Genomic DNA, 19,683 nt, shown 5'->3' with positions numbered 1-19,683 from the left:
CAAGATGTATGTCTCGATTATGTGAAGTTCTAAACCGCTGAGCCACCTCTTCTTTGAGATACCACTTGCTCGGCCAGAGTGGTTGAAAATAAACTGTTGAATACGATCGTCATTGCTTGTGAGATCTTCATCTCTACGGAGTCTGCTTTAATTGCAAAGAATGTGCGGCTCGAAGTAGACCCGACATCAGTAGAGCAGGACCTCGTACCATCATCAAGCACACCCTCCGAGTTATAATTAGAAGACTAGAAAGCAGGCTCGGCAGAATCGAAAACCATCCTCTGTGCCCAATCATCTACGTCGCATCACCCTAGTGCATAATAGTACTCTCCTACTGAGTAGCTGGAGTTTGCTCCTCCTGGCGCAGGGGGCTCGATAGCGGTATCAAAAGTACTCCTGCAGCCTCTCATCCCCATGGAAAGCACAATTATAATACTTCGACATAAACCCTTTCATATACATATCAAAATTTACCTCATTAAGTGCTTTAAATTTAATCAACAAAAGTAGAACAAATATAACTAATTAATAAGTTTTGCATGCATTTTAATTGACCAAAAAAGGTTTGAGTTGTTACCTGATCAAAATAGCTTTAAAAATCAATGAAAATTCAAGAGAAATTGAGGAGAGAGAGAGAGAGAGAGTATAAGAATGCAAGAGAGATAGTGAGAGATCAATGAAAATTAAAGAGAGATTGAGGAAATAGGGAGAGAGAGAGTATAAGAATACAAGAAGATAGTAAGATTAAATAAAAAAAAATCAACATATATATAAGAAAATTTAGAATAAACATTGAAATAGTGTTTGACACTCCAAAAATAATCTTTAAAATATAGTCATTGCACTACATTTAGGAACGGGTATTGGAACACGGTGTGGGAACGACAAAGTAGCCGTTAAAATTTAGCATTGTAATGCAGTTGGAACAAGTATTGTAATACAATATTTTCTATCCACTAAGATCGTTCCAAATTGTAACTCATTTTGGAACTGTACTTGAAACACATACTATTTCCCACAAGTACCATATTTAGGAACGGGTGTTGTAATACAAGTTTTTCTAAATACTTAAATCGTCTCAAATTGTACATTATTTTGGAATGGTTTTATCAACTGTCCCTTTTCCCAATAGATTTTGGACCTCATTTTGGAATGGTACTTATCTACAATTAGCGGGCCATTCTAATGTTTAAAAATCATTCCAAACTGTGTTACAATAATTTACCATTCTAACTTTGGCATGGCAGTAGGAACACAACTTGTAACACAAAAATGATAACAATGTTTGTAACAGTCCGATCGTTATAAAAATAAAGGATGGAATATAAGAGGACTGTGACGTCAGCGTCCTAATTCCATTTCTCAAAAGTTCGAAAGACCATTGGAATTGTCATTTTATCCTCTTCAAATGACTCTTTTTTTGTAGTGTATTCGAACTATTAAATAGTCTTTTTTTATAGTATTTTTTCTTTTATAATTAACTCTTTTTTATTATTAAAAAAATACATAATTAATTATATTTTCACGATGGGGAACAAACACATAGAATTCATACTTTTATATATGGTATATATATATAGATATATAGATATAAATATAGATATAGATAAAAAAAAATATAGATATAAGTATTTGTTGTATTTTTGCAATAGAAAAAAAGAAGATAAGAATAAAAAAAGATAACAAAATGATCTCCTTACTTTCTTCCCCCTTTCTTTTTCTGTACAATACTACCATATGGCAATCTAAAGGAACTTAATTTTGGATAAATACTCTTTGTCAACAAAAGCAGCATCTTCTCAAGAAACATATTTACAACCGCCAATACCTGGGAAAAATAATCAATTAGGAAATTAAAAAACCATTTAATGATAACGACAAGAAAAATATAATTAATGAAATGCTAAATTTGGTCTCTTAAATAATTTGAGTAAATCAATTGAAATAAGGGGAAATTCAAGCTTGGTCCTGACTAGTCGAATCTAAACTAATCATATGTCAAGTGCAATACACTTGCCATGTGATTGGTATACAACTCCAAGAAAGTAACCAATCACATAGCAAGTGTAATACTTGCTTTGTGATTGGTTTGATTCGATCAAATTTAATTCGAGTAAGAATTTTTGTTGAAATAAGATTAAACAAAAAGTCTTCAATATGGTGAATATGCATGTGATGCTTCTATAGAGAGAGAGAGAGAGTTACTTGGGTCATTAGAGGTGAGGAAACCGGTGCCAGAGAAGTCACAGTTGAAATCGCTGCGGCCTTTGGTCTGATAGTAAGAATTCATGGCGAATGAGGCGTGAGACCTCACGGTGCTAGGAGTGAAGCATGCACCGCCTGCTTGAATGGGCTTGCAGTCTATGCCTTGGCTGCACACATAGTCGATGTTCGCCTGCAATGCAGCATAGCTAGCGTCTGACTTTGGCACGCACCACTTTTTACCACCTGTAGTTGCTGGTGCCACCGGCAGTGTTGGGATTGGAGCACTCTGCATGCATAATACAGTAGATATTATCTATTAAGCTTTTATCATGCAAAAATTATTATGTTCGTCAAAGTATAAAATCTAATTTCTGTCTATAGATTTAGCAAAACTATGTAGGTATTACCTTTACGGGATTAGCTGCTACCCGCATGATGCCAGCATCATACACCGGTGAGAAATTTGGATAGAAAAGCCCAAAGTTCCTCTCAGCTAGAGAGCCTGGTTTTTTATTTTCATTGAATAACGCGAATATATACGTCTCGAACTTCCTACCAGGCATTAAGGGCGTCCCGCTTCCAGACTCGTACTTCCTGACCAATGCTCGGTTATACGATGCTGCATTGACCACAGAACACTTTGGTTGTTCGTAGGTTTCCCCCATTGATGCCCACCCCGTCTCACCCACTGATATATTCACATCTCCGTATCCCAGTTTCTTCATCGAGATGTATACTGAGTCCAACTGCATGTCGTACATGTTATTGTACAAGATTTTTGTTCCGACGTCAAATATTCCTCTGTTGGGTTGGAAAAGAGACAAATTGGCCTTCTCCTTGTTGTAACCGAAGTAAGGGTAGGGGTTCACCATGAATGGGGATTTAGTGGCGCGATGGAACTGCAACATTGGGGCGAGTATTCCCTTATCCCATCCTGGACGGAATCTGGTCATGCTCGGAATCTCAGCTGGTTCAAGGATTGCTAGAGAATGTGCGGTGGAGACTTTAATATCCTTGATGCCCTCCATCCTGAGAGCCTTATAGAGTGTTCTCATAGCGGCCACAAGGTTATCTCTGAGGTTCTGTGGGCCCCAGTGGAGGATCTCGTTTCCCACCAAAACATAGTGTATCTTTGTCTGAGGGTAAAAGGGCTTGATATTGGCAGCGACCCAACGACGGGCATTGCGGACAACAGTAAGGTTTGGAATCTGGTCGTTCGGGACAGTGATCGTGACATGAATGCCAGTGTTGGCAAAGGCACGGAGGATATCGGGGTTGACGTCGAAGATCTTGACCCCGTCGACGATTGTCTTTTCCTTGAGGAACTGTGCCACCTGTGCTGGTGGGGGGAGGTTGTTCCCAAGGGTGCCGTAGTTGACACCGATGGACTGCACGGTGGTGATGATGGCGAGCAGGAAGAGTGTTGTTGCAGCCACACGGATGGGATAATACGGCACCGCCATTTCGGTTTGTACAGAAAAAAAAGAAGAAAGAGTGTAGGAGATCTATTAATAATGGAACGAAATGTGACAACGACAATGACATTTATATACACTGTGTGAGTTTTCGAAATATAATTCGTGTGGTTGGCAGAAAGCCAAAAACGAACTCCTATTCACTGTAATAGATTTGAATTGGTCAAAAGGTGGTATGCCAATGGCTACAACTTGAAAACAGGGCTCCTCACGAGAGGGAAATCATCATTTACTTGCTATTCAACACACCAAAAAAAAAAAAAAGAAAAAAGACCAGTAAGGCAAATGTGCCCAGGTGTACAAGAGCGGAGTTAAAATTAGATTGATTTTTTTAATTTAAATTCTATGGAAACTTTTTTATTATATGTAATACATGAGTAATGTGTAGGAAATATATTTTTGTTAGGTTACGTTTGATTAGTCTGTATATACAAAATAGTATAACTTTGAGAGATTGGAGCCCGATATAATAATAGTAAAAGCCTAATCTTATTCACTGTAAAACCTCCATAACTCATCCCACCAATTGCTAATAGTGGCCATTGAGCAAGGACTTGAAATGTCCTCTTTGTCCCCGATTCTTCACTTACAAATACCCCTGTTGTTCGACTTTAGTTGCTCACTCCAACATAATTTTCTTCAGCTGCATTGTTGCTCACTTGAACTTCGACGTTTTGGGGAAGACTGAGAGAGTGCTGTTCTTTGAGCAGAAAAGGTGAATCATGACCCTTTTTTTTTTTTTTTTTTCTCTTTTTAATGTGTTTCAGGTTGATTTAGTTTTGTATTAATACCTAATATAATTGTATTATTCCTAATATATTTCATGGTTTAACATAAATTTTCTCGAATCTGACATCGTTCAATTTTTCTTTTCTTGGGGGATTTGTCTTTGTTTACTTGCAGCAACAGAGCATGTAGATAATTTCAATTCATTTTTTTTAAGTGATAATTTTATTTTAAATTTTTTTACTGCAGCAACAATTTGTGCGTTATTATTTAGTAATAACGATTCATTTTTATTTGTAAGTTTCTACGTAATTTATTACCCATAATTTCTATTTTCATTTAATATTACGATCGCGATTGTTTATTTCAGAAAAATTTAAATCCGTGTATCGCAGTGTATATTGCATAATGTGGAGTGTGTGTGAGAACTTATCCTAATTTTGTGTGAGAATTTATTTTAATTTTGTAGTAGTTTATTTATGCTATATTTTGAATTATGTATATGGCTGTGTAATATTTGATATTTGCTTAAATTATTCGATCTGTAATAAGCATAATCATATGTCGTGGTAAAATATATAAAATATGGAATCAAAGACATTCCTAAACTTGAAAATTATTTAACTTTCAACATGAAAAAACTACTTCAAAGTATATTACAACATAAATAATGTGCGAAAAAAACGATGATTTGATCCACATTTTAGGGCTGCAAAAATGTGATTTCGGAATTTTTCAAATGGACTTGAAAATAGAAGAGGGACAGTAAGGTCATTTAGCTTTTGATTTAGGTCTATCGTATCAAGTAAACATCTTACTAATTTTTAATTTTAAAATATAATACATTAGAGTATACAATTAATAAATAATCCCAATTTTTTATCGTTCATTTAATTAAAAATAATCCTATTATTCATTTAATTGGATCCTAGAATTAAATATAGTTTTATCACTCATTTACAAATAGGTTACTTAATTTTGCACATATGGTATGCATTTATTAATTACAATAGAAGATGCAAGAAAATTTGTAAAAAAAAAAAATAATAATTTGTACTATCTCCCTTGAGGTTTAATATAATTACGAATGACTTTTTGTTATTCAAAAATTGCAAATACTCTTTCAAATAAAAATAATATTATGTATCCCCTAGACGATGAGGTGGAAATGACTGCTTTACCCTTATTGATTTTCTTTTTTAAAAAATATAAAAAATTTGAGGATGAATAAAGTAAATAATCAATAGGGTATATTAGTCGTACAAATATGTTAGAAAATTTTAATATATATATATATATATATTGAAATTCATAATTAAAATATATATATTGGCTGGTTCATCATAAAAAATTAATAGAGACTAACAGAATGCATCAATTGTTAGACAACATTAAATAAGAGGAGTATTTATAATTTTTAAATAATAATAAAATATTTATAATTATATCAATTATTAGGAGAGGTATCCGTAATTTACTGAATAAAAAAAATATAACTGAAAACTCAGTTGGAACTAAATTAAGTTTAGTCAAACATTAGTGTTTGACCTCTAACTTCAGTTTTGAGTGCACTAATAGAAGCACATGGATTGTATGTGATTCGTATTATTTCAATAAATTTATTATATTATAATAATAAAATAAATTTATAATATATTTATTTAAAAGAAAAACTATCCTTATCTTTTTCTTTAATCCACTATATACGTTGTTCCTCTCCAAGATCTGTGCACGCTAGATTCCCATAAGAATCCTCTGTAGGTGCCCACACCAGACAGAAAACCTGAGTCCGCTCTCGTCCTAGCAAGAAAAGAATCAGAAAAGAGAGATTAGTGTATTTTCAATCTTCCTTGTTCTTAAGTTAGTTTTAAACCAAGAGGAACACATAACATGGAGAATTTTAGAAAAAATTCGTGATCAATGGTAGAAAGAGAAGAAACAACAAAACCCCTAGGCTTTGTTTGGTTTTATATTTTTGCTTTTTCCAAGATAAGATAAAACACACTAAATATTTATTTTTGTATTTTTACACCTTATCTGTGTTTTTTTTTTATTTTTTAACTATCTATATATAATATATTTATATATATACACTTATATATAATATAAAAGAGACATTATTTGACAATAAACAGTGATTTTTGTCTCCAAAAAATACAATATTAAACATACAATATTTATATATAAAAGATATGATTTGACAATGGACAGTGATTTTTGTCTCCCAAATCCCAACATCAAACTACACCACTTATTTTAAAATATTTTAAATTATCTCAAAATACAAATCCAAGCATATCATCTATTTTCAACACTTATTTATCTCTATTTTTATTTTTCTATTTCCAAAACACAAAACAAAACACTCAAACTACAAATCCAAACGCTACACTAGTGTTGTGTATTATTCAGAAGAATTAGTCATTTGAACTTCTACTCAAATAATCTCCAAAAAACTTACACAATATGTGCACTATAAACCATGAGGGACTCTTCCAAAGAGTCCACTTGGCCACACCTCTTTCCAAAAGAGGTACCTTTAACTTGGTCTTCTCCAAAATCAGCTAGGATTTGAATATTTGGATCGGGCTTATTTTAATTTATCTAATAAATTAAATCAAGTCTAATACTTCATCTGTTGAATTTATTATTTAACCCAACTAAATAAAATACCCAACATAAGACCCATGAGAATATTCAATCTAATTAAATATACACAAGCCCAAATGTATTTAATTAATAAATTTAATTTATCGATTAAACCCAATATCATAGTTAGTCTAGCTAATTATTTCTAACCCATCATTAATTAGATAAGCCCATCTACTAATTAATTAGCCCAACTAATTAATTAATCCAAGCCCTTTTAAATTAACGCAATCAATTTAAAAGGCTAAGTCCAAAATTAAATTAATCTAAGTAATCAAATTTTGAACTATCGATCTGATGAATTATCCCTTGAAACATTTATTCTCTACAAGAATTTTTACAACTATAGAGGGAACAATAGCTTCATTAACCATGATCAAGTCAGAACCCCTCCTATCATAAGGCCATTATGGAACCTCAAGTCAAAGGATCACTTATTGCACTATCATAATAAAAGAGAATCAAGTTCACTGATCTTGCCCGGGTTTCATATGACATCTCCTATGGAGCAATTTAGTGAACTTGATATCTCTTTATCAAACTCCCATTAAAGTGCCCAGACACCATCATATTTATCTATGAAACTCGACAATCATCATATGAACACATCAATTAGTACAAGTCTCTAGGGAATCATGGCAAATGCTCCTTCTAGATCGATTCATCGACTTGCCATATTTTAGATCAAACCCTAAAGGTTGATTTCATGATCACCATCATATGCTCGACCCAATCGTAGCATTATGATCTAAGGACTTCAATCAAAATGCATACAAATATTCATTTCTCTCGATCAACTGAGTAAACTACTGCTTTTCCAACTTGCTTTCGTGATAGCCCAACAGTCTCGGAATGAAAGACGGCAACCAAACTCCCCTACTATATATAAGCCGCTACTTTCCCTCTCTCGATCAATTCTAGCCTGTCAGCCGTCCTTTCACTTGCAGATACTTTATTTGGGGAGCATACTTTTTCTTTCATCTCGAGTCTTGTCTTTTGTCGTTTCCTATTAGTACTTGACTTCCTCTTTGGTCGAGCTCAATTACATCGATCCTGGATGCACCATTGAAGTATATCTCCCATGGGAACAGAACTTTAGCATTAAATGCGTCTTTACTGACAGACTTTCGTTCATTGTTTACTGCTTACTGAGCTTACTTCATGCTTTTCCTGCCTTCGAGTTCTGATCCTGCTAAGGAGAGGTATGAAGTCACTCGACTGAAAGGAGAGGATGGGTATAATTGACTGAGATCTTCATTCGCTTTAGACGACTAAATCCTAAATCCAACACTTTGTCCCTTTCTATCTAAACCGGGAGAGTAAGCCTCCTTTTTTTGATTCCCTTTTGTAGAAGCAAAAGCACGACCCCTACTCAATAGGAAAGATCCTTCATAGATAGAAATCATTCAGGTTCCGCTCTACTTCTAAAAATGCGTTTGTAGAATTATGATAAAAAGGCTTCAACTGAAATGCATAAAAATATAATGTACAAAGCATATAATGAGATGTCCAAAGAACATTTCTGAATTAATATTTTATTGAAAAAGATCGTTTAAGTTTACAAAGAACCAACAATTGGCTTGATGATTTCTAACATAAAGCCAATAAAAAAGATAAATTACTTTTCATATTTTGGCTCCAAATTGGATATAATAGATAATCTTGTTTAAACTTACTAATTCTTAAAAAAATACAAATTTCGAATTGCGGGCAGATATTTGTTCATAAAAAACCTAAAATCCCTAAAATTTATAGTTTTTCCTTCGACTAATGAACCTAAATCTCATTTGGCTGCTCAAACGCGAAATCCTCTTTTATTTTTCTCTCACTATATTTTTTTTACTCAATAATTGGGGCTAAGTGGAAGGCAACACAGTAGACAAATCACAAGTTTCTTTTAACTATTTTAATACTAATTAATGAGAAGGGCAATTCAGCTAGATTTAAGAAATATATGATTTTTTCATCTATTTTAAAAATAGAGGGATTTTTAGACACAGTTTTTAAAATAAATGGGGTTTTATGCAATTTAGTAAAATGAATGAGAGAGAGAGAGAGAGAGAGAGAGAGAGAGAGAGAGAGACCAGCGAGACGACAACGAGGACCATGTCAATATTCAAATTCAAATATCAATATAAGGAAAAGAAAAAGAATTATTAGTATTCTTCTGTAGTATAATAAGCTGAAAATGAATTCGCTGAATTTTGAATTGAAATAAATTCCCAAGTCCTGAAAACTTTCCCAGATCTTTGCACTTTGCATCCGATCTCCACTTTCCGGGATTACGATGTCGAGTATGTGGAGATTAGGGTTTATTTCCTCGGTATTATTGGTATCGGTGATTGTGGTGTGCAGATTCGATGGAGCTTTGGGATCTCAGAATTCAGAAGAAGCCTACGTCACGCTTCTCTACGGTGATGAATTCCTGCTCGGCGTGCGAGTATTGGGGAAGTCGATTCGTGACACGGGTTCTACCAAAGATATGGTTGCTTTGGTCTCCGATGGAGTTTCCAACTATGCTAAAAAGCTGCTTCAGGTACTTGTATTTTCTTTTTCCAGTTTTATGATTCTTCTTCTTCTTCTTCTCGTTTCCGATGTGGTGGATGTCAGGAACTTGTTGATTTCCGGTGATGTGGGGTTTTATTTTCTCTTCAGTTGTTTAGTGGTTGTGTAAAGATTGGAGCTTGTTGAATTACTGATTTCGTTTCTGGTGGGGTGAAGTTGCTGCTTCAAGTGGTAACTCTAAGGAGGTTGGTTCACATTGGTTTATAAAATATTTCCATGTTGGGAAGCGCAGAGTCAATTGATCAGACCTCAAGTGCGCGAGGGATTTTTTTTAACTCTTTTAAAATGCTCTATTTATTTTGATATGTCCTCTAAACCCGGTAGTAAGAGGGATGAGATGAATCCCTGGTCCTTTATCCGATTTGCATTATATATTGTGAAGCACCATTTGGGAGTTTGATTAGTTTTCAATTTGTTTTGGTGGTTTCTTGTCGTGGGTCGGGGTGGAGTAGGTGGGAGGGGTCGCCAGTATGAGTCTGCTGCATTTATCTAAGTGTTATATAAGCTCGCAGGTTTGGTACTTTAGCTTTCTTCTTTGCTAGATTGGTTTCACATGTCATGTGCATTTACCAATTCTCTTATGAGGTTGTTGGGTAAATAGAGCTAGTGCAGAGAATACTTACTAGGTGTTCATTTCTGGTTTTTGGATTTGGATGATCTCATGTGTGGTTATTGCTCTCTTGTACAGGCTGATGGCTGGATTGTGAAGACAATAAGTTTACTGGAAAACCCCAACCAAGTGCGTCCAAAGAGATTTTGGGGTGTCTATACGAAGCTTAAAATATTTAATATGACGGACTACAAAAAAGGTGATTATTCAGTGTTGTAACTTATTTCTATAGTGAAAGTTTAGGTAATATTCTTGTAGCTTAAAAAATGTGCTGGGTTTTGGCTTCTGCTTTGCTTAGTTGAATGTCAACTCTTTTATTTTAGAAAACATAATAAAATTGTTTGTAATATGGTCTTTGTTCTTTTACACTTTTGGCAGTGGTATATCTTGATGCTGATACAATTGTGGTAAAGAACATTGAAGATCTTTTCAAATGTCAAAAGTTCTGTGCCAACTTGAAGCACTCAGAAAGGCTGAATTCTGGAGTCATGGTGGTTGAACCATCAGAAGAAGTGTTCAAGGACATGATGACCAAAGTGAACACAATGTATTCCTACACAGGAGGTGTAGCCTTGTTTTTCATCTATGCTTAATGTGTGTGCATGTGTTTGACAAAACTCATAATAAGTACATTATAGAATTTTGAGAGAGCCTCAATCTTGACATTTTTCAAATTACTGAGATGGAACATATTATTGCAATTTCTGCTTATGAATTCGGGATATATGTCCACTGAAAACTTATTGAATAAAATCATTATGCCATAGATTAAGCTGTTTCTTGAAATGGCACTTTTTCCCTGATGAATAATTTGTGCTTATTTTAAGAAAAAGTAATATGGCATTTATGAATTCTACTTTTTTTTTTCTGCCTCATCTGTCTCATGTTTTTGACTGTCTCTAACAGGCGATCAAGGATTTCTCAATTCATATTTTCCTGACTTTGCAAATGCACGCATCTTTGACCCATATGCGTCTGCAGAGGAACTGAAGTCTAGACCCATACCCAAAATGGAGAGACTTTCTACTTTATATAATGCAGATGTGGGCCTTTACATGCTTGCTAACAAGGTAAAATCTTTATGCTTATGTTTGCATATTTTGTGGTATCCTGTTACAAGGTGAGGCTGCTATTGCTTTTCGAAACATTATGATGGCTTGGGGTAAGGTACTGTGTAGAACAGAGTTAAGTAACTGCTAATTCTTTTGCAAAACCTGCTGATCCCACTTGGCTTGTTTGAGGAGGGGTGCCTAGTTCCCAAGGTTCCTAACTCTTTTAAGTTTTCTCACGCATGTTTGTCTATGTCCAAATATCTCTTTGAGGGTAGGATTCAGTGTATAGTTCGTTTTTAATAGTCAATGACTTCTGATGGTATTCTATCTGAAATGTGTGCTATTTTTTAAACAACATATATATGCTACCAACTGTGCAATGGATTTGGTATAAGCAGGGTTTGATGAAGAAAGGAACTTTAATGGTGCATGATCATTCACATAGTATTTGGTAATTGGCATTTCACCCTTTGTTCAGAAAGTTGCAACACATGCATGATTATTTTGGATATGCCAGCCTCTCTTTCTAATGATCCTCTCATATATCTTGTTGATCAGAAATATTTTTCTTTATAGTCCACTATAGATTTTAAGCGCCAATTAAGACCACTGAAGATTATAGTGAGGGGGAGTTGGCTGCATTAATGCAGTAACTGTTGCACAGTTAAAATTAGTAGGGCTAGTATTGGAAAATCTAAGATATGCTTGAGATATCATTCCATTTGCATTTTCTTGAAGAACATGGATGGTCAAAGCAGTGTATTAACCATGATAGAGGGACCACATATATACTGAAAAGAGGATATGTATCTTGTATATGTGAATGGTCAAGATTGTAAATATTTTAAAATTTTGAATCGGAGAGGATCAGCCAGCTTGTTCACATATGGTAAGAGTGCTTCAGATGAAGGATGTCTTGATATTTTGTAAAATCCATGCCTGTTTCATTTCTTAGTTCCATGTGCTCTTATTTCAGTGGATGGTTGATGAGGCAGAACTTCGTGTTATTCATTACACACTTGGTCCTCTTAAACCTTGGGATTGGTGGACACATTGGCTTGTTAAACCTGTTGATGTCTGGCAGGTACACCACGATGTTTTTAATTTTATATGTCAGATGGTTTTATGTGCTTTCATGTTGGCAAATGTTATCTGTTTCTTTCAATCACCAGTAGCATGATTTTCTTTTCTTGATGCTGCAGAATGCCAGGATAAAGCTTGATGAGACTCTTCCAGGAACTGGAGGGGGCCAAAACCCTAAAGATAAACTGCTAATCACATTTCTTATCCTTCTTCCACTTATGTTCTTAATGTTTTGTTATTATCGCTCCTACTTACAGGTTAGCAACTTTGTAATTTTCTGTTTATTGTTTTCTTTTTTCAAGAGTTTGTCAACATACTGTTTACCGTTGATATCTTACAGTTTACTTATTATAACAGACACGATCACTGCTTGATCATATTAGACACATCTACTATAAGTTGAGATCTGGAGGTGTCCTTGGTTACTCCTCCATAACTTCCTCTACCATCAGCTCTAATCAGCAGGTGGTGCTCTGCTCTTCAAAATTTATTAATGTAAAGGTTTTATTATTACAATTTGGATTATAATTAGTCTGTATCAAAACCAGCTTAGTCGTTATCCTATTTTTATTGTGCATGCTCATAGGAAAAAGAAAAGGAATACCTAGTGCAGTAGTCGGATCATTATGTACTAGGTAGCTTTCCTTGTTTCACTTATGTATATGATATGTGATTAGTTGTTTTCCTTGTTTCAATTAAGATACTGGTTAAGTGTCAAATTAGATGATGGTTCTGTTCCCTACTTTTTAGCTTAACAATCAAACATTGAGTTTCTTGGAAAAATTTATATGTATACTTTTTCATTTAACTTTTTGACAAATTCCTAATGTGTATTTTCTACTGATGTATTGAATGCAGCTTCCAAATGCGGCAAACAAGGTGCCTGTTTTTCTGGGTGCCATGTCAGTGGTTGTTTGTATCATGGCTGCTCTATTTTCCCTTGCACTTTCATTTTCAATTGTACCTCGGCAAGTTATGCCATGGACTGGTTTGCTTCTAGTCTATGAATGGACATTCACAGTGTTCTTCCTATTGTTTGGGAGCTATCTGCATGTAGTCCATCATTGGGGAAAGTATGTGGCCAATCAAACGGCATCATTTTCCACAAATCCTGAATCCTTAGATAATGATTCGAGAAAAGGTATGGTAGTTGTGGCAAATTACTTAGTTTTGCATGCTTGTGTCTCAAAATGGCTGGATTTATTGATGTTTGACATGTGTTTAGGCCATCTGCGAGAAATGTCTTCTTGTGATGTTGCTGCATGTTATTATGGGTTAGGGATGGCATCTCTTGCCTTGGCGGTTCCTCTGTTACCTTGTCTTTTGGGAGTCACTGCTCTTTTCCTAAGGTATTCTGTTATATCTTTGCCCCTGCCTCTGTTTCATTACTTCAAAATAAGTCTGCATCACACTTATAAACACTCTGACTATAGATTTACTGGAGACTGTGAACTTGGAAACTGTATGTTTGAATGATGTGGTGTTGTGTTTGTTTTACATGTAATAGGCTGGGCTACTTGTAAACATGCTTTAGAAGTTGTGCATTTATTTTTATAGTATCAAATAAAATGTTATATGACTTGGGAATCAAATGAGTGATTATTTGTTGGAGTTCGATTGGTATTTGGTTTACCTTACTATGAGCTTTGGTTTTGACTTTTCCCTCTTTAAGAATAGAGTCAAAGAGATTATTGATACTTCATAAAATTTATTGTTGAAGGTCGAATATAAATTTTTGCATTTGGGCACGTCAGAAAGTTTATAAGTAGAGACTGGATGGATCTTTCCTATACTTGCTCAAATAAGAGCAAAGAATATGGAATTATAAGGATAAAACTGATTAAGTGGTTATTGGTACAAATATGAAGATTAGTATGCAGCTGAAACTTCTGATTGCAAACTGAGAGATAAGATTTCAAATATCAAAGATCTTTGTAGGGGAACTTTGCTTTAATGTTGCAACCTTGAAGATATTTAAATGGAGATGGTTTCTTTTTCTTTTAGATTTCCTGGGCTTCTTGGTGTTTGGGAGACTTTTAGGGGGCTTTTATCTTTCAGAATGAAAATCTTGAGTATCATTCTTTAACCCTTCATTTCTTTAGTCTGATTCCTATATGCAAGATAAGATATCCCGTCCTTCTCATAATGGATGCCACCAATGACATCTTCCAAGGAGCAACAAAGTCAAATTGATTCACATTTGTCCAAAATCACCAATTATACATATATCATAGAAAGAGGTAGTTTGTCTCATTTTTCGGATTGCATTTGTAGGCTTCTATTTTAACAGTGTTCCCTGTTGATTAAGACAAGATAAAAATTTACCAGTCACAAACTGACTCCTAAAATAAAAAAGCATATCTAATGAAAATTTAATTTATCTTGCGAAGAAATCAAGCTCTTCGCTAAAGAAGACAATAAAGCTGCCTTACGTAATGTATAGTATGAGATTTGTGTTTGATCGCCTCTTTTGATATTCCCATATTTCAGTTGTATTACAAATAAGATTTAATATGTAATAGAAAGAACTAATTTGGTCTCTTGTTTAGTTTTCACTTATATGCTCTTTGTATAAACTGAGTCCCTTTTGATTAAGTTAAGACAACTTTTAACAGCCACATACGAGTCCTTAAATAAAATGGACATGTTATTAGATTTGATTAAACTTGGAGACATATCAAGCACAACCGAAGAAGTATAATATACTGCGCGATATCCATCCATATTTGAGATACATTGCAAGTAAGATTTAATGTTCATATTATTAAATTTAAATTAAATGGGACAATAATTTATTTATATTTTAAAGGGATAATTACACTCCCCTCCCTCCCCTCCCCTCGGGTTTGGTGTAATTACACGTAGATCCCCTGTGGTTTGGGTAATTACATCTAGCACTCTTGGAGTTTGTTTTCGTCTAAATAAGTTCCCTCATTAGACAAAATTCACTAAATTTGCTGATACTAACAAAAAGAATTGAATGAAAATTGATATTTACCCTCGACTGACTTATTACTAACTTATTGTATGTCAAATAATTTTGTTCGGACTAAACTACCCTTATAACAATGAAGATATACCTTCGACATGCATTAACGCGTGAAAACGTATGGGCAATTTGGTTATAAAAAGATTTATTTGACCTATAATAAGTAATAATGTTAATTGGGGGTAAATATAAATTTTTTTGTTAATACCAGCAATTTCGTGAATTTTGACTAATGAAGGAACTAATTTTTTAGGCGGAAGCAAACATCATGAGTGCTAGATGTAATTTCCCAAACCATAGGGGTTGTAAGTGTAATTACACCAAATCTTAGGGGAGGGGAGTTTCATTATCCCTATTTTAAACTATTGCCAAGGATTTGGAGTAAATAAAATAGTAAAGTGGACATCATTGTGGGACAGAGGGGGTGTTGAAATTGAAAACTTAGACAAATGACACGAATGAAATCCCGTAAGATGGTTACAAGTAATTAGGAGGAAAACCTTGTGGATTCAGTAGTTGGTGAAAGTTGATAATTATATTGTATGAGATCTTCCTTCTAATATATACAACCAATATATGTCAATGTCAAAACAAAGAGACAGAAATATTAGTTGCATCACTTCTCTATACATGAAGCAGGTGCAAAGCACTTATTGGTACTCTTGAAGGCTCTATATTCGATAAAGATTGCTTTACGATTGAGCCAACTTGACGCATTGTCCTTTAATGTGAGGTCTAAGACCTTGCATGTGATTGGGGATAAGCGTCTGTAACCTTACTTCTTTAATAGATGGCTGCATTTAACAGCCAAAAGCTATTAGTCTGGCAGCAGGTTAACATATCCTCATGTCCTTTTAGGAATTAGGTCTCATTTAACATGTGTTACTCCAATTGTATAAGAAAAATAATTTTCCATAAAGAAATTGGGACTGATTATAAACAGATGGTAGGAGCTCATTTTGAAATTAGTCTACACAAAGCTCCTCTGAAATATGTTAGACAATTGAGCCTGTCTTGAAGTTGAGTTAAGGCAATTTGGCTCAAAGAAACACACGTAGAATTCCGAAGTACTTGAGTTGCCGGTTTTGGCACGTAGTTTCATCAAGGTTTCAGAATTTTTATCGAACTGAGTATTATGCTTTCTATTAAGAAGGATATGGATAAACTTTTGTCTGAGATTCTAGATTAGCTGTAGCTGGCTCCGTTAGAGGGACACTGAACATTAGCAACCTACTAAATTTATGTGTTCTAATTTGTACTCGCTGAAGTCTCTACTTTTTGACACTTCACTTAAAATTTTACGTGATTATATTGTTTCTTTAAATTGTACAAACCTCCCGTGCGTACAAGTAGATCCCTCTAAGTTTCCAAAATTAATATCCACGTAATCAAATGTTATACCACCTTGCACATAGTCTAGCTGTTGATAATGAGTTATAATGGAGATCTAACAGTTATTCAGTTCCCCATTGAATTCTTTGTTAATGAGTCTCATGCTTGAATTTCCAAGAGATGAAGTATCTTCCTGCATAATGATAAAAGACAGAGAAGGAAGCATCTTTCAGTGGTGAGATGGAAATTTCGTATGAATGTAAGCGCTAATCCGGAGATACACAATAATAAGACCTAAGATCCCACTAAACATGTGAAATCATCATGAACTTTGGAGCTGACTAAGATGATATATATACATATATGTTTGAGTTCTTACTGAACTATCTGTCTTTACATGGTATCAACTATTGAGTGACACGTGAAATCATCATGAACTTTGAAGCTGGCGAAGAAGATTTATATATATATATATATATATATATTCATATCCATATGTAGATATATATATGTTTGAGTTCTTACTGAACAATCTGCCCTTGTTTCTTAGATTATAATAAATGTTTATCTTGTTTAACAGGGTAGGTTTGATGGTAGCTGGAGGCCTTATCTTGGCTTCATTTATGACTTACGCTTCAGATCACCTCTCAGTAAGAGCGTTCGTGAGGGGTTACGAAGACGGAGATTTACAAAGGACCAGGAACTTTTGTTATTTGTGGTAGTTGGAAGTATTGATTTTTGTACCGTAAGTTAACTGCTTTAACAGGTCTAGTGTGTTTCTCCTGTAACTTATAACATTCTTTCTTGATGATTCAATTATGTATAATATTTGGTGGACTGTGAGAAAGGTGGGTTGTAATCTCACAAGGCAACAATCTGTACAATGTTGTAAATGCTTCTCAATTTTCCTTTACTGAAAGGAAGGTACGCAGGCCACTCTGTTTTATGGATTTCCGGTGTTTTAAGAGTTTGGCATATTAAATATTTCAGTTAGGCATCTCATCCTGGAAAGCTTATCTTTGCTTTCATTTGGATTTTTGGGTATAGTCAGAAGCCTCATGTGTTGTACCTTATTCATATTATCTCAATAAAATGATAATTATTATAATAATAGAATAAATTTATCATTGAAAATATTTTGATTAAATTTAATAGCTACTTTATAAACAATAAATAATATTGTTATAAAGTAAAAGTATAAAGTTAAAAAATAAAATATTCTTTATTTAACCCAAACAAAATTAAATGAGTTAAATTATTTAACCCAAATAAAAATTAGTACCCAAATTTTGAATGTCTTATTTTTTCACACTTATTCTCATTTCAATGTTTCCTTTTATTTTGTCCAAAAGGCTATAAAAATTCCAAAATCCAACAAAGATATTTTCTCCTTTTTTTTCGTTTTTATTGAACAAAAACCCACAAAGATATTTTCGTCAAACGAAATTGGTCAGCATTTTTCGTCACGTTTTTCATTCTCGTCAAAGATGCAGCCTCTATTTTTTACTTGACATTGCAAATTCATTTTATTTTCCAAGTCAACTTGTTGAGCAAATTTATGTTCGGTTCGTAAAGCCTCCGCACACGCAATTACTATATATCAATGATTTGTTGCAGGGTTATTTATTTTTTTATTACAAAAAAAAGAATATTAATATAATTTTTATAAATATATTAATAATAATATAACGGGTCGAAGTTATATTAAAAAAATAATTTTTTTAACAGAAATCGTCAAGTCGCGATTTGAAATCACGACTTGGCCTATATATATATTAATTTTATTTAAATAATTTTTGTTATAAATTAATCATATAAAATTAATTTTTAACAACATATTCAAAAAATCATAATATTAAAATTGTATTAATTTAAAAAATTATAATTGAGTGTACAAATGTAATAGTGTATATTTTTTTATACAATTTTAAAAAATACAATGAAGTTGTGTTTGACCAATGTTGGGCTTGTTGAGATAAATGATGGGTCACATTATTTTTGGAAATTAATACAATTATTTATAGTTAATATATATTTTTTCTTTCAAAATTATTTATTTTTTTATCATACTTATTTTCATACAATCGTTTTTCCTACAATAATTTTTTAATAAATATTATTATTTTTTAAAAAAATTTATACACATACATAAAATATGCCACGTACCATAATATATCTCAATTATAGCAACCTGCATAAAAGAAGAATACCCCAATAGTAAGAGAGTCTAATAAATCATAACAAGTACATCAAAAATGAGAAAAAAAATATAATAATATACCAATAATAAAATAACATAAAAATATTCAACATCACTCCCCACCCCAAAAAAAAAAATCGAGAGAAAAAGATAAAATAGCCCACGTGGATAAAAGCAGTGTCTGGAATCTTGTCCTTGCCTTTGTACGATCATTGAGCTGGGAAAGTGGGAGAAGAATGGACCCCAATTCCCAATAGCTACTGTAACTTATCTACTCTCAACTTGGTATCAAGCTCTAAGGCGTGTTTGGCATCTACTGGTTGCCACTCATTTCAGACTTCCATCCAAGTATTTGTTATTACGATAAATTATGCTAATAGTTAGAAAAAATTTAAATGAAAGTTGATTTGATGGTAACGCAAGGATAGGAATTTTAAGTTTTCGTTATACTAGATAAAATATGATTTTCTGCTATAGTTAATCACTATAGTTAAAAGAAGAAAATGATGGCACATACAATCAACTGTGGCTTCACAATGGTCATTAATCGTTGTTTCTACAATGTGGCCAAAATAATGGCAAATGTTTCGACTATTGCTAAAAATTATAGCGAATATTGATTAATCGTAATAAAAATTTAAGTTTTTGTTGGTTTATTTTACCTATAGTTAATATTATTGATTCGGAAATCGTGGTTATTTATGGTGTACTGAAAATTCAACTTTTTTGTAGTGTTATTTTATAAGTAATAGTATAAATAAAATATTTTCTTGCTATAATTAAAAAGGAATGTTATG

General features: G+C 33.4%; 2 protein-coding genes across 2 annotated transcripts; one reads left to right on the top strand and one right to left on the bottom strand.

The window, feature by feature from the left end:
• Positions 1-1,607: 1,607 nt before the first annotated feature.
• Positions 1,608-3,707, bottom strand: LOC105179680 (glucan endo-1,3-beta-glucosidase). Its single transcript, XM_020691392.2, has 3 exons — positions 2,613-3,707; positions 2,206-2,491; positions 1,608-1,828 (listed from the first exon to the last, which is right to left on the bottom strand). The coding sequence occupies exons 1-3, from the start codon at positions 3,666-3,668 to the stop codon at positions 1,800-1,802; spliced, it is 1,371 nt and encodes a 456-aa protein (XP_020547051.2). The 5' UTR covers positions 3,669-3,707; the 3' UTR covers positions 1,608-1,799.
• A 5,463-nt stretch (positions 3,708-9,170) lies between these two features.
• PGSIP6 (plant glycogenin-like starch initiation protein 6) lies at positions 9,171-17,636 on the top strand. Its single transcript, XM_020691395.2, has 10 exons — positions 9,171-9,591; positions 10,309-10,429; positions 10,609-10,794; positions 11,137-11,300; positions 12,259-12,366; positions 12,485-12,622; positions 12,723-12,830; positions 13,224-13,506; positions 13,591-13,714; positions 17,267-17,636. The coding sequence occupies exons 1-10, from the start codon at positions 9,343-9,345 to the stop codon at positions 17,406-17,408; spliced, it is 1,623 nt and encodes a 540-aa protein (XP_020547054.2). The 5' UTR covers positions 9,171-9,342; the 3' UTR covers positions 17,409-17,636.
• The last annotated feature ends 2,047 nt before the right edge of the window (positions 17,637-19,683 follow it).

This window comes from Sesamum indicum, linkage group LG4 (assembly GCF_026168435.1).
Source record: "Sesamum indicum cultivar Baizhima isolate 11 linkage group LG4, ASM2616843v1, whole genome shotgun sequence".
Taxonomy (NCBI): domain Eukaryota; kingdom Viridiplantae; phylum Streptophyta; class Magnoliopsida; order Lamiales; family Pedaliaceae; genus Sesamum; species Sesamum indicum.
This window is presented reverse-complemented; position numbering and strand designations above follow the sequence as displayed.